Below are 20,779 nucleotides of genomic sequence, written 5' to 3'. Positions count from 1 at the left end.
TCCCACCTATGAGTGAGAACATGCGGTGTTTGGTTTTCTGTTCTTGTGATAGTTTGCTAAGAATGATGGTTTCCAGCTGCATCCATGTCCCTACAAAGGATGCAAACTCATCCTTTTTTATGGCTGCATAGTATTCCGTGGTGTATATGTGCCACATTTTCTTAATCCAGTCTGTCACTGATGGACATTTGGGCAACCTCATTTTTTAAATGGCTGCATAGTATTCCGTAGGTATATGTACCACATTTTTAAAATCTAGTCTACCATTGATTGGCATTTAGGTTGAATCCATGTCTTTGCTATTGTGAATAGTGCTGCAATGAACATACTTGTGCATGTGTCTTTATAATAGAACAATTTATATTTCTTTGGGTATATGCCCAGTAATGAGATTGCTGGGTCAAATGATGTTTCTGTTTTTAGGTCTTTGAAGAATTGCCACACTGTCTTCCACAACGGTTGAACTAATTTACATTCCTACCAATAGCGTGCAAGTGTTCCTTTTTCTCTGCAACCTCACCAGCATCATGTTTTTTTTTTTTTTACTTTTTAATAATAGCCATTCTGACTGGTGTGAGATGGTATCTCATTGTGGTGGTTTTGATTTGCATTTCTCTAATGATCACTAATGTTAGCTTTTTTTCCATAGGATTGTTGGCTGCATATATATCTTCTTTTGAAAAGTGTCCATTCATGTCCTTTGCCCACTTTTTAATGAGGTTGTTCGTTTTTCTTCTGTAAATTTAAGTTCCTTATAGATGCTGGATATTAGACCTTTGTCAGATGCATAGTTCACAAAAATTTTCTCCCATTCTGTAGGTTGTCTGTTTACTCTGTTGATAGTTTCCTTTGCTGTGCATTAACTCTTTAGTTTTATTAGGTTCCATTTGTCAATTTTTGCTTTTGTTGCAATTGCTTTTGATGTCTTCATCATGAAATCTTTGCCTATTCCTATGCTCAGAATAGTATTGCCTCGGTTGTCTTCCAGGGTTTTTATAGTTTTTGTTTTACATTGAAGTCTTTAATCTGTCTTAAGTTAATTTTTGAATATGGTGTAAGGAAGGGGTTCAGTTTCAATCTTCTACGTATGCCTACCCAGTTATCCCAGCACCATTTACTGAATAAGGAATCCTTTCCCCATTGCTTGTTTTTGGTAGGTTTGTCGAAGATCAGATAGTTGTAGGTGTGACCTTATTTCTGGGCTCTCTATTCTGTTTCCTTGGTCTATGTGTCTGTTTTTGTACGAGTACCATGATGTTTTGATTACTATAACCATGTAATATAGTTAGAAGTTGGGTAGTGTGATGCCTCCTCCAGCTTTTTTCTTTTTGCTTAGGGTTGCCTTGGCTTTTTGGGCTCTTTTTTGGTTCCATATGAGTTTTAAAATAGTTTTTTTTTAGTTCTCTGAAGAATGTCCGTGGTAGTTTAATAGGAATAGCATTGAATTTGTAAATTGCTTTGGGCAGTATGACCTTTTTAATGATATTGATTATTCCTATCCATGAGCATGGAATAATTTTTCATTTGTTTGTAAGAAATCTCTGATTTCTTTAAGCAGCGCTTGGTAGTTCCCTTTGTAGAGAGATCTTTCACCTACCTGGTTAGCTGTATTCCTAGTTATTTTATTTATTTTTTATTTTTGGTGGCAGTTGTGAATGGGATTGTGTTCCTGATTTGGCTCTCAGTTTGACTGTTGATGGTGAATTGGAATGTTAGTAATTTTTGCACATTGATTTAGTATCCTGACAAGTTGTTTATGAGCTTAAGGAGCTTTTGGGCTGAGACTATTGGGTTTTCTAGATATAGGATCATGTCATCTGCAAACAGGGATAGTTTGACTTCCTCTCTTCCTATTTGGATGGCCTTTATTTCTTTCTCTTGTCAGATTGCCCTGGCCAGGACTTCCAATACTATGTTTAATAGGAGTGGTGAGAGAGGGCTTCCTTTTCTTGTGCTGGTTTTCCAGGGAAATGCTTCTAGCTTTTGCTCATTCAGTATGATGTTGCCTTTGTCCGTTTTGGAATTGGATTGTTTTTGTTGTTGTTGAGTTGTGGAAGTTCTTTATGTATTCCAGATACTAATACTTTATCAGATACGTGATTTGTAAATATTTTCTCCCATTTGGTATGTTGCCTTTTTACTCTTGATGGTGGTCTATAATACATAAGTGTTTTTAATTTTCATGAAGTCAAATTTATCTATTTTTTATTGCCAGTGCCTTTGGAAAAGTTTTATGATTTTAGCTTTTATATTTAAGATTTTGATCCATTTAGAGTTAATTTTTGCATATGTTATAATGGTACAACTTCATTGTTTGTGTGTAGATATCCAGGTTTCCCTGCACCATTTGTTGAAAAAACAATGTTCTTTTCCCATTGAATGGCCTTTTTCCTTTGAAATGTTCAATGTTCCCATTGAAATGAAAATGTTCTTTTCCCAATTGAATGGTCTTGATAGGCTGGCTGAAAATTATTTGACCATAGATGTGGGTATTGGCTTCTGGAATTTCTATTCTATTACATTGGTCTATTTTTCTGTTTTTATGACAGTACCATGCTGTTTTGCTTACTGTAGCTTTGTAGTAAGTTTAGAAATCAGGAAATGTGAGACCTCCAGTTTTGTTCTTTTTCAAGGTTATTGTGGTTATTCAGGGTTCCTTGAGAATCCATGTGAATTTTAGGATGGATTTTTCTATTTCTGCAAGAAACTTCATTGGGTTATTGCTAGGGACCGTTGCTTTGTTTTGAAACACATTTTCACTGGGTGTTGAATTTTAGGTTGACATTTTCTTTCTTTCAGCACTTAGAAGATATTTTTTGCCCTTGGCTTGTCTTACATAGTTTCTATAGAGTAATCTGTGGCTGCTTTAAAAATTCTATCTTAGACTGGGCGCAGTGGCTCATGCCTGTAATCCCAGCACTTTGGGAGGCTGAGGCGGGTGGATCGCCTGAGGCCAGGAGTTTGAGACCAGCCTGGCCAACATGATGAAACCCTGTGTCTACTAAAAATATAAAAATTAGCCAGGCACGGTGGCGCATGCCTGTAATCTCAGCTACTCAGGAGGCTGAGGCAGGAGAATCGCTTGAACCCAGGAGGTGGAGGTTGTAGTGAGCTGAGATCACTCTGGACAAAAAGAGCAAAATTCCGTCTCAAAAAAAAAAAAATCTATCTTTATCTCTGCTTTCAGCAATTCAACTAAGGTGTGTATGTGTTTATTGTGTGCTTGGGGCTCATTGAGCTTTTTGGATCTATGGTTTTATAGTTTTCATCAAATTATGAAAAATTTGTTTCATGAAAAAAATGTTTTTTTAAGTACTGATTTTTTCTCTTTCAGACTTCAATTATGTGTATATTAGACAGCTTGATATTATACCTCACTGACTATATGTTCATTTTTTAAGCTACTTTTTCTTTTTTGTGCTTCATTTTGTCTATCTTCTATCGCTGATTTGTCAAGCTCCTTGATCTCTTCTTCTGCTGTTTCTAATTTGGTGTTAATCTTACTAGTGGATTTTTTTTTTTCAGTTATTGTGTTTTCATCTGTAGAAGTAAAGTAATGTAGTTATCACCTCATTGTTTCCTCTCTGAGATCACAATTCAGTGTCTGAAAACTATTGTTTCATGTATCTTGTTCAATTTGTTAGTAGTTTATGGTGCAAGGATAAGATTTCTGTTTTTTCTTATGGCTAAAAGCAGAAGTCCATACATTCATATTTTTAAGGACTTTTATTGTTTCTTTAAATGTTGGCCTTTTGGAAAACTTAAACAAATATATGCATTGTTCTAAGTGAAAACTACTATAAGCCAGATGTTGCATTACTTGTGGAAGGTTAGTGTTTCATTCAGAAGATAATTGATATTGACAACAGCATTGGAAACATGTATGAATCTTTTAAAGATAGGTGCTTTTGAGGTTTAGTGAAGTAGGCACACATCAGGGCAGTAAAAATGTCAGATTCTCCTTGTTACTCTGTGAATCTGGAGTAGGAGAAGCAGTCACCATCCAGGGGTACTTCGTGATCTTTGTTGATGATCTCCTATTTTGACCATAGTTCCTCAGCCTTCTTGAAACTTACGACCTAATTTAGCCATTAATTCAACAACACCACTACACATTGGACTTTGTTGTCATTTGGAACCCTCCCACCTTTAAACTGAAAACTTGTTGGTCCCCATATTAGTCATACAGTGCCTTTTCTTTTTTAAACACAAACTTTTCCCCATTCACATCCCACTGCACATTTACACACATCCCACTGCACATTTACACGTCACTGGATGTTTGTCGATTATTTTTCCTCCTTTTTATTGATTTCTTTTCCTTAGCTATAACCATGTTATGTTTTCTCCTATCCTTCCACAAGGAAATCTTGTCTCAGCTCTTTCCTTAATCTAATATTCTGAACAATAGTAGATGTGAGAGCAGTCTGTTTTTCTATTCAGTCATCTTATTAACCTATATGATTGATTTGACTGGCCTTACTGGATAGTCCGTCAGTTCCCTTTCTTCCTTGGCACTTTTTGGTGCATTTTTCCTGGAAGGCACATACTGGATCTATTAGTAAGAGGAAAGTCTTATCAAATTGAGTAAAATGATTCTGCAAGCCCTGAAAAACTAGTTACTTCTCCTTTTGGTAGTATCTCTACCCTGTATATTGTTTTCTGTATATGTTTTCTTTAAATGTAATTGTTTTTATAAAAGTGATATTTGCTTATAAAAATTCTAGTAACATCGAAGATTTTACAGAAAAAAATTTATGAGAATCCCATTATCAGTCTATTTGTCAAATAGCTTTTCTTTTATTGTCTTTTATTTTTTGTCATTTACTAATTTTATGTAATGTTTATAGGGAAGACATTTCATTTATTAATTTATGTTTTTCACATCAAAAACCAGACACACCAGGTTTTTATTGATTATGTCTTCTGTCATTTAGTTCTTTTTCTGGTGGCTATTATTGATTCTTCAGACAATTTTTAGTCAATAACAAATGTTTTCATGTGCAGTTTTAGTTAATGTGAGATTTATTTATTTTGTTGCTTATTTCTACCAGTAATGTTCATTGAGCCTTCAATATCTGTTGAGAATGAAATGGTGGCCTGATGTGGTGATATGCACCTGTAGCCCCAGCTACTTGGGAGGTTGAGACGGAAGGATCACGTGAGCCGGGAGGTTGGGGGTTGAGGATGAAGTGAGTCATAATTGTGCCATTAAACTCCAGCATGGGCGCGCGAGAGAGACCCTGTATCTTAAGAAAAATTTAAAAAAGACAAAAACTGCAAAAAGTAGCCAGGCGTGGTAGCATGTGCCTATAATCCCAGCTATTCAGGAAGCTGAGGCAGGAGGATTGCTTAAACCTAGGAGTTCAACGTTGCAGTGAACTATGATTATATCACTGTACTCCAGCCTGGGCGACAGAATGAGAACCTGTCTCTAAAAAAATTAAATTAAAAATAAAAAGGTAAAAAATACAAGAAAAAAATAATGAAATTGAGGCAGGAGAATAGGGTCTGGAGGCAGGGAACCTAAGGCTGATTCACGCTGACAGGAAAAAGTGAATCAAAAAGAAAAACTCACCCAAGTGAACTTGCCCAAGTAACGAAAGGATCAGAGGCTACTCCGTTTGCAACACCCCGCCTTTCTACTGAATGGCAGATGAAAGAATGGAAAGTACCTCTACTTCCCAGAACCAGTCTTCATGTACATAGGTTGTAACTTTGTAACTTCACTTCAGCCTCTGATTGGTCCCCTCTCACAACCAATCAGACTGGTCATGGGCCATGTCTTCATTTGCATAGGATGTAACTGTAACTTCCTTTCAGCTTCTGACTGGTCGCCTCCCACAACCAATCAGACTGGTCACAGGCCACATGTTCATTTACATAGTGTGCAACAAAATAACCAATGGGAAACCTCTAGAGAGTATTTAAACCTCAGAAAATTTTGTAACCAGTACTCTTGAGCCTCTTGCTCAAGCCCCTTCCCACTCTGTGGAGTGTACTTTCTTTCTTTCTTTCTTTTTTCTTTTTTAGACAGTCTCACTTTGTTGCCCAGGCTGGAGTGCAATGGCGGGATCTCAACTCACTGCAACCTTGGCTTCCCTGGCTCAAGTGATTCTCCTGCCCCAGCCTCCCAAGTAGTTGGGATTACAGGTGCATGCCACCACGCTTGGCTAATTTTTGTATTTTTAGTAGAGACAGGGTTTAACCATGTTGGCTAGGCTGATTTTGAACTCCTGAACTCAAGTGATCCACTCACCTCGGCCTCCCAAAGTGTTGAGATTACAGGCGTGAGCCACTGCGTCCGGCCCTTTTTACACTTCTGTAACCAGGATTGGCAACTTAAATGAGCACCAGCTAGGTAGCATGAATGAAAGAAGGGGTCTAAGTGCATGTGCTTACATTCTTTAAGTGGCAGGGACTATGATATCTTGAGAGTATATGTCTCATCCAAATGTGACAATCTAGTCAATGTTAGTGGATTGCTGTCCTGTAAGAATACAGGCCTAATGTGGCCAGTCAACCAGTTTTTCTAGAAGAAACCAACACTATGGATTTTCATCTCATAATTTTTAAGTGGTTCAAATTTATAAAACTCTGTGTAGCCATTCAAAACATGATTGTAAACCAGGTATGATTTGTGGACCTCAGTTTGCAACTTCAGCTACTAAGTAAGTTTATTTTAGTGGTGTTTTAGGTGGGAAGGAGAGCAAATGTGTGTACCTAATCTACCATATTAGACTGGAAGTCTCATGGTTTCAGTTCTTATATATTGATCTTTAATTCAACTGTAAATTATTTTGATGTAAGGTGGGAGATAGGATCTAATTTTTTCCCCAAATAGTCATTCATCTAAATATTAGTTGAATAATTTCCCCCACAGATTTGAAATGCCACCTGGTTTAAAAAGAGTGGTTTGCTTTTTTAAAAAATTTTTAATTTTGGTGGGTACCTAGTAGCTGTATATACTTATGAAGTACATGAGACATTTTGATACAGGCATGCAATGTGTAATAATCATGTTAGGGTAAATGAGGTATCTATCACCTCAAGCATTTATCCTTTGTGTTACCAATAATCTAATTATACTCTTTTAGTTATTTTTAAATGTACAATTACATTATTTTTTACTATATTCACCCTATTGTACTAGCAAATACTAGGTCTTATTTATTCTTTCTAACTACTTTTTTTGTTCCCATTAACAACCCCACTCTGTCCCCTCCCTAGACTACCTTGCCTAGCCTCTGCTAACCACCCTTCTACTCTCTCTCTCCATGAGTTCACCTGTTTTAATTTTTAGCTCTCACGAATGAGTGAGAACATGCAAAGTTTGTCTTTCTGTGCCTGGCTTGTTTTACTTAACATAATGACCTCCAGTTCCATTTATGTTGCTGAAAATGACAGGATCTCATTCTTTTTATGGCTAAATAGTACTTTATTATGTATGTGCCACATTTTCTTTATTCATTCATCTGTCGATGGACACTTAGGTTGCTTCCAAATCTTGGCTATTGTGAGTAGTGCTGCAATAAACATAAGAGTGCAGATATCTCCTAGATATACTGATTTTCTTTCTTTTGGATATATACCTAGCAGTGGGATTGCTAGATCATATGGTAATTCGATTTTTAGTTTTTTGAGGAATTTCCAAATTGTTCTTGATAGTGATTGTACTAATCTACATTCCCACCAATGGTGTACAAGGGTTCCCTTTTCTCCACATCCTCGCCAGCATTTGTTATTGCTTGTGTTTTGGATAAAAGCCTTTTTTTTTTTTTGGAGACAGAGTCTTACTCTGTCGCCCAGGCTGGAGTGCAGTGGCACGATCTCAGCTTGCTGCAACCGCCACCTCCTGGGTTCAAGCGATTCTCCTGTGTCAGCCCCCTGAGTAGCTGGGATTATAGGTGTGCATCACCACGCCTGGCTGATTTTTGTATTTTTGGTAGAGATGGGGTTTCACCAAGTTGGCCAGGCTGGTCTCGAACTACTGACCTCAGGTGATCCACACACCTGTTCCTCCCAAAGTGCTGGGATTACAGGTGTGAGCCACTGTGCCCAGCCAATAAAAGCCATTTTAATTGGGATGAAATTATATCTCATTGTAGTTTGGATTTGCATTTCTCTGATGATCAGTGATGTTGAGCACCTTTTCATATGCCTGTTTGCCATTTGTATATCTTTTGAGAAATATCTATTCAAATTTTTGGCCCATTTTTAAATTGGATTTTTAAGGGAGTGATCTGCTTTTTAAGAAATAGAAACCCACTAAAAGAAAGATCATGCAGGAGATATAATTCCCCTCATTGGAATGGAAAAGTTTTTAGGCAGCTTCTCTGTTCTCTTTGGGGCCTCTAGTGTGACATCTGCATTTCTCAGCAAAGTTTTCTCCTTGTTTTATGTAGATTGGTTTTTCTGGATACTCACACTCTTTCATATGACCTTACCATGACATCTCAAAGTGAAAGCCTAAAATCTACCAAATGATGTGGCCTATTCTCTGTCCTTAATCAACTCAGTCTAAATGCCCCAAATACAAATTCTTGGGGAAGTGAAACTAATTAATCTTGCTATGCCTGAGAGTGTCTTTGGACATGTGTTATTAATGTGGATAGTAGGTTCAGCCTTTCGGCAGGGGATATAGATGATTTCAGAGTAAATGGGTGGACACATGTCCATAGAGGTGGCTAATACAGCATCTTTATCATATATTTGAAATTGTTACAGCTGTAGAAATATATACCCTACTTGCCCATTTTTTTTTTTTTTTTTTTCTTTTTAGAGATGAGGTCTTGCCATGTTGCCCAGGCTGGTCTCGAACTCCCGACCTCAAGTGATATGCCTGCCTGGGCCTCTCAAAGTGCTGGGATTACAGGTGTGAGCCATCACACCCGGCCCCATCCTGTTTTTCCAAAAAGTTTTGGTTATTCTCACTTATTTATTTTCAAGATTAAATTTAGAGACATATTTTAGATTACCAAAAAAAAAATCATGCTAGGATTTTGATTGGAATTCAGACAAAGATTAGAACAAAAAAGATTAAGAAAAGTAGTTTACTAATCTACAAAAATTATAGACCCAGTTTTCATGAGCTGCCACCTGCAGAACCCATTTTTACCTATGAACACACAAGTTTTACAGTGTACTTTTTACTTTCTAAGTTGAATTTACGAAGAGAATTTCTTACACATATGTGCACCTGCAATAACCATTGGTTTTCTAGAATCTCTGATAATACTTTAAATGTATTCTGTCCACTAGCCACATGTATTTATGTTTTTTGATTAATTAAAATTAAAATTCAGTTAGTTGTACTAATTACATTTCAAGTGCCCATGCGGCTAAAGCCAAATATATTGAATAGTGCAGATATCAAATATGCTGTCATCGCAGAAAATCCTATTGGGTAGTGCTGCTTTATAGATACTTGTATGTTAATAATAACTAATTTAATTTTTAAAGCCCATAGAAGCAAAAATCTCTATTTCATATGTTTTGTTTATAGCATTTTGGCTAATATGTGGAAAATGATAGGACAGTGTTGTTTTCTTATTTTATTTTTTTTTTTTAAGACGGAGTCTCGCTCTATTGCTCAGACTGGAGTGCAGTGGCCGGATCTCAGCTCACTGCAAGCTCCGCCTCCCAGGTTTACACCATTCTCCTGTCTCAGCCTCCCGAGTAGCTGGGACTACAGGCGCCCAGCACCTCTCCCGGCTGGTTTTTTTTTTTGTATTTTTTAGTAGATACGGGGTTTCACCGTGTTAGCCAGGATGGTCTCGATCTCCTGACCTCGTGATCCACCCATCTCGGCCTCCCAAAGTGCTAGGATTACAGGCTTGAGCCACCGCGCCCGGCCTGTTTTCTCATTTTAAAAGGTTCATTGAAGAAAGTTCGAAAAATACCCTAAAGGAGAAAGTAAAAATTACCTGCACTCCCAAGGGATAGGAGTTTTTAAAAGCCTTTTTGAAATACAATCTATAACCAAGTGTACATATAATAAATTACGATTGGATTAATTTTCACCAACTAAATAATACATATATGTCTTTTTACCAGTTTCTCTATTCCCAGGTTCTTTTTGATTCATGTCTTGTTTGTTTGGATTTAGTAATCATATAGTTTTATTGAAGATGGGCACATGAGTATGTTTCTTTTATCAGGAGGCATATGAAGCCAGTTAGTCTCAATACCATTGATGCTGAATTTCACCACTTGGTTAAAGTGGTCACCGCCAGGTCTCTTCATTGTAAAGGTACATTTTCCTTTTGTAATTAATGAATAATCTGTGGGGTGACATTTTGAGACTTTGTCAATATTCTGTTCCCTAATAACTTTTCACTGAAAGATTTCAGCATCCATTTATGTAACTTGCCTGAATCAGTTAGTACATGAAAGTTACAAAATGGTGATTTTTAAAATTCTATCATATTATGTACAATTCTTAGCTGGCATTCTTATTTAAAGAAGAGATTCTTCCCCCTACCCGTCCACTTCCCCATTTTTCTCGTTTGAGTCTTCTTTTCCCCTTTTTATTTTTTATAAACACCCTGGGTTTTTCTCATGAAGTTGATCAGTGTGAGTCATCACTGCTTTGAGACTCATTGCTATAATCACATCTATGTAAAGTTCTATTATACCAGGATAATTTTTGATTTATAGCAGGTCAGTCATCTTTATGATCTTGTTCTTTAACTGAGAATTCTTATTGATTTACTCTACTGAAACACAGACTTTTCAGAAACTGGAGCAACTGTGTTAAGGAATTCCCATTTACACTAGGCAAGAAAGTAAACAGTAAGTGGAGAGTAGGGTAACAAACACTTATGGTATCAAAAAACAACCGTGAAAAGGATCTGTCTTAATGTGCTAGCCCATTGCAGTTTAACATATTGCTTACAACCTTCACAATAGAATTTGAGTGACTTCAGTTACACATTCCAGGAGACTGGCAGTCTGTTACAATCAGAGTCTGAACTTTAGAGCAGGCTAATTTACAGCGATGGGATGAAGAAAGTTGTGGATTTGTATTACACACTCTCACCTGACACTGTATCTGATCCCTTGCCTGCTGATTGACATCTTGAATGAGCTCTTTGAAGCAAGTTCCAGCTTAATTAAAACGTTTGCTTGGTTAGCAGTGATCTGTGAAAGCCTGTGATAAATATTGAATCAGGTTCACCTGCTGGTTGCTGTGAGTGGATAAACAGCTGCTTTGTGCAGTATAATCATGAAACGGTGGCAGTAGGGTACTACTACTGTTTGAATTTTTTAAAAAGAATAGTCGAAAAGGTGTAGTTATGTTACTTTTGCTATCTCACTAGAGTGTGTGCTAATGTGAGATTTTGCACAACGGGCATTCAGTACCTGTTTAGATGGCTCGGACAACAGCAAATGGTTGATAAAGATTAACAAACTCTTTTTTATGTCTCAAAGATTGTAGTATAATTCTATGTTCATTGGCCTTTTACCACTAGCTCTTCATGTGCATGACTTTTTGAAATAAAGGGCAGTATTTTGCTTTTTTGCTTAAGTGGTAGATGAAAACAATCCTGTTAAAGCTTCACTTTAAGATTTAAGGTTATGAATTTCAACTTCTCCACAAATTTATTACATATTTTGTGGAAACTTGAATAATTCTTTTGAGTTTCCTTTTTTATCTGTAAAATGAAGTTAGAAATATACATTAGTGAACTAAGTATTTTAGTCTTATGTTAACATTAGTTAATTAACAAATATTACAATAGAAATGAGTTCAGAAGCAGTGGAGGAACCTTTATGAAATTGTCTTCTTTTGACTACTGTTTATTCCTTTACAGAATAACTATGTCTGGCTAATTTGATTGTAAAGAAAATGTTGTTTCCATTTGATTTTTGTTATAAAACCAGATATCAATTCTGGAATAAAGCCCTCACCCAAATCAGTCACAATCTCCTTTGAGCACCTGGTGAAAGTTATGGGTTCACTTTCTAAAAATGCACACAAAATTGTGTCTGTAGTTTCTTGGTGATCTGTAACAGCCCATGGACCCTAATTTGAGAACCCATTTCCTAATAAAGTAGGTTGAAAACTTTTGGGGAGGAGGTGTTAAGATGAAAGCTATTCTGCCAGGTATGAAACAACTGAGGAGAAACCAGAACAGAGTATATTAACTGTGTGTGTGTGTTTTTTTTTTTCCGGCACTTCTAGCATTTTTCAGGTATATTTTTCACGATAATTGTTAGCTTTAAAGATCGTCTTCCATAGTCGTGATTCCTCACTCTCTACCTGAAGTTTTATATTTTTATTTCTATCATCAACTTATTTAGAATTTTATGGGGAAAATGAAATTTTGTTTAAGCCATACTCAGCCTGTTCAACTGCTTGTTCATGTTTATCGACGTCGATGTATACAACTGTCATTCATATTTTTTCATTATAATATTATTCCATTGATTGGAAAAAACCCCACAATTTACTTATCCATTCCTTCTGTTGATACATGTAGCTTGTTTTTCTCACTATTAAAACAATGCAGCAATTAATATTCCTCTTGTATCTGTCTTAATTTGCAAGAGTTTTTCTAGCATGTGTACCTAACAGTGTCATGCTGGGTCAAAGGGTGTATGTATCTTTGATTTCATTAGATCACCAATTTGCTGTCAAGTAGTTGTGCCAATTTATACTTAGATCAGCAGTGAATAAGAGTTTCTTCTGGTGGATAGGAAATGGAATCTAATTATGGTTTTAATTTGCATTTTCCTAATTACTAGTGAAGTTGTTCGTTAGATGGCACATCTTTTCAGATACTTATTAGCCTTTCAGCTTTTCTCTTCTGTGATTTGCCTGTTCTTGGTTTTCTGTAGGGTTTGTCTTTTAAAAATAGATTTACTGGAATTCTTTATATATTGTAGATACTGATCCTCACTTGATTGTATGCATTGAAAATATCTTCTGTCAGCCTGTGCCCCCTTTCTACCTATTTTTCTTTCTTTCTTTAAGGAATATGTATTTTTAAATAGAAGTTTAACATGTTAATGAAGCTGTGTTTTCAGTCATTTGTGCTTTTGGTTTATTGTTTTAGGAAATCTTTCTCTACATTTGGATCATAAAAGATATCTTCCTATGAAAGAAGAGACCATGTAGCCTTTGAAGCTTAAAATGTTTACTGTCTGGCTGTTTTGTTGACTCTTGCTCTAGAGAGTCTATTAATTGAAAGTTTTTGTTTTTTATTTTTCCCTTGGGGGACATAACATAGATCTTGTTATAACATATTTGATTTAAATGTCAACTAATAAGTTAAAACAATTTTTATGAAATAAAACTTGAAGATTGTACTTAGGAATATTTTGTAATTGCATGCATAAAATAATAGAACTAACTTTAAACAATTCCTTAGTTTATGAGTGAAAATGGTTTGATAAACTCCAAGAACTACACTTTGTAGAACAATTTAAGAATGAAGCTCTCTTTGTCAGTAAGATGAGGTGATCCTTGTCATTGTCTTCTCCATGGCTTGATATATCAGGGATTCTAATGCCTCTTGAGTCAATGAATGAATGAAATGGGATATTACATGAAAAATGCTTAGCACAAGGACAGCCTTAAAAAATGGCAGTATTATTAATAATGAAAATATTGGGATATATGTTTGTCACTACTAAAATACTAGCATAAGATGATTTTTCTTTTTGGCCTTGAAAAATAGTAATTGTCCTGTACTTTTTCCTTTAAAAGCTAATCTGGATTTTGAAGTAACTTTTTGATATGTGCAGCACTTCAAATTAGGACATAATTTAAGCATCTGTCAGTTTTAATTGTAATGCATGGGTACAGAATTTGGTTCAGGGACATTTAGTCATAATTCATCAATTTAAAAAAAGCTAAATTACGGTTATGTGCAAAACACCACTCACTGAATGAGCTATATAAAGAAATGTAAGACATAGTTTCTGTCTTCAAGGAATTTGCAGTGTGGTTGGAAAGACAATACATGCACATGTGGAAAGTTATGGAAAAATACAAGTTTTTTTTTTTTTTTTTTTTTTTTTTTTTACTGTTTCATTGACCTAGTTTTCCTTTTATTTCATTCAAACAGGTTTCTCTTCAGTCTCTTTTTCTCTCTGCTTCTTTATATACTTAGTTTTCATAGTCATGCCTGCTTTTGGAATTCAATTTGTAGTCTCCTTTGAGAATCTCTCCTGATTTACAGTTAGCAAAGGAACTTCTTCTTTGGCAATAAAATTAGTTCCTAACTATTTCTTTATCATTTTCCATTTCTAAAAATATTTAATCACCATGCTTATTTTTCAGGTATTTAGGCATAGTATATTTTTTGTGTGAGTAGTAGGGAAAGTTTGGAGAAAGTTGTAAAACTTTAAAAGTTGACATTGTGGTATGTTACCATTTGAACTTATAATTATAGCTTGTGAAAGGAATAGTGAAAAGGACTCAGCAATTCGCCTTTCTTTCAAGATCAAATCTTCGAATCCTTCATCCTTGAAAGCATTTAGACATGTCTTTATATAATGGAACAAGAGAGGGAATATAATTTATTAAACACAAGAAAAATTTTCTGAAAATCCTTGGTTGCTGATGTTCTATTAGAACAGTTTTGGTAATTGTAGATTTGAAATGTATTTTAAACAATTGGCTACTGCACATGAAAATATTATAGCTGTCACATCCACATGTATCTCTTGTGTTTTTTTTTTTAATGATAGTATATTTTTGCAGTTACTTGGGTTGGGTTTTCTTGCCTTTTCTTGAAGTAAAAGGACTCTGAACAGTTTCTAGCTTGGAGAAGAAGCCGTTTCTTAAAGAGATTGGTTCTGGTACTGTGTAGCCACTTACAGGTCTTAGAGGTTACAGATTTTGGGAAGCCCATGTGTTTTATGTATTGATTTTCAGATATATTGGATGAGAATGAATATTATAAAATTTTTTCTCTAGTTTCCTGGAGAAAAGGAAATCTCTGTCAATTTAAACAGCAAAGGGAAAAGAAAAAAGTCTTTGTGAAAGATAAACATGATCATTTCCTAGCAGGAAAAATACTCAATAAGAGATACAAAATTGTTTAATTTTATTCATCTAATTGTTTTAAGACCCTTGGATCAAAGGGTTTCAGAGAGAGGCCATAAAGTATTAGCCTGGTAATTCGATTGGGGGATATTCCGATCTCCTGACACTGCTGGCATCAGGATCCTTCCTCTAGTTTTCTTAGAGCATTGAAAGTTGCTGATTTTGATATAGGTAATTATCTTTTGTTATAAAGTAAGTGACTTTTTGAAGCCTTTGTTATATTACTACAATGAGTTTTTCTGTCTTCTTCAAATATGATTGTACCAAATCTTTTTTTTTTGAGACGGAGTCTGGTTCTGTCGCCCAGGCTGGAGCGCAGTGGCCGGATCTCACCTCACTGCAAGCTCCGCCTCCCGGGTTCACGCCATTCTCCTGCCTCAGCCTCCTAAGTAGCTGGGACTGCAGGCGCCGGCCACCGGGCCTAGCTAGTTTTTTGTATTTTTTTAGTAGAGACGGGGTTTCACCGTGTTAGCCAGGATGGTCTCGATCTCTTGACCTCGTGATCCGCCCGTCTCGGCCTCCCAAAGTGCTGGGATTACAGACTTGAGCCACCGCGCCCGGCCCCAAATCTTTTATTTTATTATTTATTTATTTTTGAGATGGAATCTTGCTCTGCCACCGAGGCTGGAGGGCAGTGGCGTGGTTTTGACTCACTGTAACCTCTGCCTCCCTGATTCAAGTGATTCACCTGCCTCAGCCTCCCGAGTATCTGGGACTACAGGCGCGTGCCACCATGCCTGGCTAATTTTTGTGTTTTTAGTAGAAACGGGGTTTCACCACTTTGGCCAGGCTAGTCTCGAACTCCTGACCCCAAGCAATCCACCTGCCTCGGCCTCCCAGAGTGCTGGGATTACAGATGTGAGCCACGGTGCCTGGCCTGTACCAAATCTTTTAAATGGAAACTTTAATAGAAGATTGCTTCTGGAGAAATAATTTCTGTTTAATAACGCAAAGGAAAAATAATTAACTTTTAATTTCTACCTTATTCCTTACTTGCCTAAGTAACCATTGAAAACCATCTTCTTGGCCAGGTATGGTGGCTCACGCCTGTAATCCCAGCACTTTGGGAGGCCGAGGCGGGCGGATCACCTGACATTCGGAGTTCGAGACCAGCCTGACCAACACGGAGAAACCCCGTCTCTATTGAAAATACAAAATTAGCGAGGCGTAGTGGTGGACGCCTGTAAGCCCAGCTACTCGGAGGCTGAGGCAGGAGACTCACTTGAACCTGGAAGGCGGAGGTTGTAGTAAGCCGAGATCATGCCATTGCACTCTAGCCTGGGCAAAAAGAGTGAAAGTCTGTCTCAAAAAAAAAAAAAAAAGAAAAAGAAAACTATCTTCTTGAGGAGTCTAGTCAAGTTCATAGATGTTATAATTCGTTCATATTACTTTACAACTTAAAAAAAACAAACAAAAACATGTTTAATATAAAGTTAGCTGTGGTTTATAGTATTCTGAATTATGAAGTGAAAAACAGATTTAAGGTCCTAACTAAAGTCACTCTAGTGAGAAAAGTTTTCTGATACTAGTTCTTGATCTTTTGCTTTTGTTAGTACCACTACTAGTGTAACATTTAAAGATAAGTAGAACATTAAATTATTCGTGCCAAATTCACCCTTTTTAAAAATTAAAAACTTTGAAAACAAAGTATCTAGTTGTAAAACGGTATAATAGCATCCCTTTCTATTTGAGAAAAAGGTATGAAAGATATGTATATATGAAGGTCAGTAAGTTATACACTAAATTATTTGTGATGGGATAGTTGATTTTTAAACAATATTTCTGTATTATTGTTTGAATTTTTTTGACCAAAAGAAAAGGTGAAATTAAAAGGAGTAGATGGTAAAGCTTTAAGTGGAATTGATGTTGAAAAGTATAACATCAAAAAGTAAGTTTTCTCAGCCTTGAGAAAAAGCTACTTTATTGGATTACTTTTATGCTTAGATATAATGTATTTATGTAGTACATAACAATGCATTGGGCCATAGCATTCTAGTATTCACATGAATTTAACTGTATCATAAGGAAGATAAATAGTATAATTGAGCGAAATGATTGATGGTATGAAAAAGTAAATTAATTCTACTTGAGTTACCTTAATTCTTTTTGTATGTTAATTGATTAATATGATCATTGCAAAAGCCAAAAAAGAATTCAGTCAGAAATATCATGATATAATTTGCATTCCATTTTCTCTGTGACCATAAATTGTTGGATATTGCAACATATGTAACATAAACCACATGTCAGCTGTTTCCTGCCTCACTGTTGACAAGAGCCCCATTCATAACTCTTCTTTTTATCCTTTTAGTGAATAAGTAATTATTCAATATAGAAGGCAGGATATTTGGAACTGGCTATTTAATGTGGCAGCACTCTGTAATGAAATCTGCTGTTACTGGCAACCTGAGAGGAGAATGTAACAATTCCAGCATGGCTGTAACTTTATCTGCTTTGACTGACTGTTTATTTGGCACATCAGTGAACCTTTTATCCCAGTGAGTGACAGCTCCAGAAGGGTCACATTTACATCCATTCTATCATGTATTGTAATATTTAATGGCGGACAAGGTTGAGTGAGACTGGGAGTAATTTGAACTTGCTTTTCCACTGAGTTGAGGCTAAAAGACAGCTTGATCCCCAGTATTGTGGTGTAACATGCTATGACTTAGCATTTGTTTATGAAGGCTAATCTTACTGATTACAATAATAATAATAATAATAATAAAGTCAAGTAGAGTGCGTGTTCTACTAAATTAAAACTCTTTAGCACGCAGTCTTTCAAGTTACAATGCTATTTACCTTTTCTCTTTCCCCATCAATGACCACTTCTATAAATTAACCATTTTACACTATTTCTCTAAAATGAGACTTTGTTCTGTGTCATTTGGTGTAATAATTGAGACTTAGAAGGGAGTAGTTATTAAGAACCTGTGAGTTCTAATATATAGCATTAAACTTCTTTTTTTTTTAGTATTTGAGGATTTGGAAACAGAAGAGAAAATTCAGGTAAATTAAGTAGACTATATTCCTGATGTTCCATATGGTTTGTTTAAAGAGACATGTATATAACTATTTCAGTTATGAAACTGAGTTACAAGTGAAATTGTCCGGGAAAAACTATCCTGGATGATAATTTTACGATGGGTTTACGTTCCATGACAGGTAATTGAATTTCAGATATACTTGTTCCACACAAGCAACCTGCTTTCATTATTAAATATTAATATTTTGCATTTATTTTCGTACCTTTGCTAAAGAAGAATTCTCTCTTCTTGAAGTTGTTAAGTGATACTTTAGATTCAACTTGATAATTCTATTCTTTTGTAAACTATATTTAAAAGCACTTCAAAAGCATTGGTGTATTAAGGAATATTTGAATGAACTATGCTGTGAACAAAACTATTAACTCTAAACTATAATATCACAAATTCATATGAAGCCTAAGAAAAAATTAAAATTGTTCCTACTTTATCACTTTTATAATTTATGAAAGAGGAGAGTTAAAATGTACTCAAAACATTTGGAATTGGAGAGTTAGAGTGGTATGTTAGAAAGTGTGCAAATGTGGAAATATCATTTATAACTTTTAAAAGAATGAGGACCAATTTTAAATTGTATTTGTAGTTTTTTTCTTTAATGGCAAGTTTTAGATACTATAATTTCTTGTAATTTCTCTTTATTTGACCATTGTGATTCATTACTTACAGGTTCTGATTCCATGTGAGGTTTGATAACATTTTTTTATGGTAGTTTAGATATTAGTTATCATTTCTTTCCTTTCTTACAGCCCCCTGGCCACTGTTCTAGGTGCTGTTGTTCTACTAAACAAGGAAACAGTCAAGAGTCGTCGAATACCATTAAGAAGGATCATGCAGGGAAATCCAAGATACCCAAAATATATTTTGGGACACGCACACACAAGCAGATTGCTCAGATTACTAGAGAGCTCCGGAGGACGGCATATTCAAGGGTCCCGATGACTATTCTTTCCAGCAGGGATCATACTTGTGTCCATCCTGAGGTAGTTGGTAACTTCAACAGAAATGAAAAGTGCATGGAATTGCTAGATGGGAGAAATGTGAGTAAAGTTATTTTGTTTTAGAGAAAAAATAAGGCTGAAAATATTTAAATTACTCAATATATGTTTTGTATGTACATTTTAGTGATAATCAACTTCAGAAAATCAAATTAACTGCTAATATTGATATCTTTTAAAAAATAATTTTACCGTAAGAAAATCTTTAGTCAAGTTTTAAAGTATGGGATTTGGTCTTAAAGCTTGGGGATATTTAATTCCTTGAAGTTAATTTCTGTTGTAGTCAGGTATCTTAGTTTCTTCTTTTAAATCCTGCTGCCAAAAATAGTCAAACTTGGATGATGTCATATGAGGAGAAAGAAGTGTTTAAATGATTTAGTCTAATTAGATCTAATTAATATACTTTACATACTTAAAAACTTCAAAAGCAGATAGTTTATTTAGGCTCTCTATTCAGGCAAACTTTGGATTTTTTTAATTGAATGAGAAATACAATGATTATCCCACCTCATAATTCTGATTAATACAAACCCCTCTTTTAAAAGTGATACTAAATTATTAACTTTAAAAAGATGTCATTGGTGGTTTTGAAAATTTCCAAGGCAATTAGAATAATATGAATTTGGGCTTGTGGAAATAGAGAAGTCTTTCTTTCTAAAGACTTATATGACTTTCAAATAATTTTTTTTTTGGCAGTATTAGTTTGGGAGCCTATGTTCTGGTGTGACAATTATTTTACTCTAAAATTGAAGTTGCAAGTATGAAATTATACCCCAAAATCAGTGAACCATAAATTGATAACTATGAAGTGACCAGTGATATTTTAATGTATTTTGAGAATTGTTTTGTTTTTCACTAGTATCTTATTAGAGTTGGTTCTACACAAAAAAACTGTGAGCTATAGCCCCCAGAGTTTCATTTCATTGATATATCACCCCTTATCATATAATGTGAATTAGTTATTTTGTTTTATGCTTTTTGTCCTTAATACTCTCTTTTATTAGATGAAAATGTATTTAAGCTTTATTTAGGGATAGTCAAAAGATACTTCAACAGATATTCAAACGAGATTATAAAGTATAAGTAGTAAGGTGTTCCAGTGGCAAAACTTGAGTGACTTGTTCAGAGCCAGGAGAGAATACAGAATTATTGAATCAAAGCCATTATTGAAATTCTACAGTCATATTTATTTCCAAAGAGTTCTTTCTAACTAACTGAGGAATTGTGAAATCCCTTTACTCTGTATATTAAAAAACTTCTCTTCCACGAGAGATGAAAGTATGAAGTGTCAAGTGTTCAAAAACAATAAAATAAAGCTCTTTATAAAGGTAAAACTCCATAAATTTCATGTATGAGTGACTGCTTTCCATAGTGACTAAGTGATATGCTGAATTCCCCAAATGCTTCAAATTTACTTTTTGGCTATATAGCCTATGCAAGAAGACTTGCTGGTATTGTCACCATATTTTTATCTTTTTTTGTTTTACTTGTTATTGGGGAAATTATTATGTATTTGTAAAAAATACGTTGGCCGGGCATGATGACTCATGCCTGTAATCCCAGCACTTTGGGAGGCCAAGGCGGGCAGATCACTTGAGGTCAGGAGTTCAAGACTGGCCTGGCCAACATGGCGAAACTCGTCTCTACTAAAAATACAAAAAATTAGCTGCACGTGGTGGCAC

At 35.4% G+C, this 20,779-nt stretch overlaps 1 protein-coding gene across 2 annotated transcripts in view; it reads left to right on the top strand.

Annotated features, from left to right (window-relative positions):
• The window catches only part of BRIP1 (BRCA1 interacting protein C-terminal helicase 1), a 190,342-nt gene that overhangs the window by 34,627 nt on the left and 134,936 nt on the right, over positions 1–20,779 (top strand). For both annotated transcript variants that reach the window (XM_011979158.1, XM_011979159.1), the window contains one exon: positions 18,849–19,139. In XM_011979158.1, coding sequence (XP_011834548.1) covers positions 18,849–19,139 — 291 coding nt within the window. The remainder of the gene's footprint in view (positions 1–18,848; positions 19,140–20,779) is intronic.

The sequence above is a fragment of the Mandrillus leucophaeus genome, unplaced genomic scaffold (assembly GCF_000951045.1).
Source record: "Mandrillus leucophaeus isolate KB7577 unplaced genomic scaffold, Mleu.le_1.0 Scaffold20, whole genome shotgun sequence".
Classification (NCBI taxonomy): Eukaryota; Metazoa; Chordata; class Mammalia; order Primates; family Cercopithecidae; genus Mandrillus; species Mandrillus leucophaeus.
This window is presented reverse-complemented; position numbering and strand designations above follow the sequence as displayed.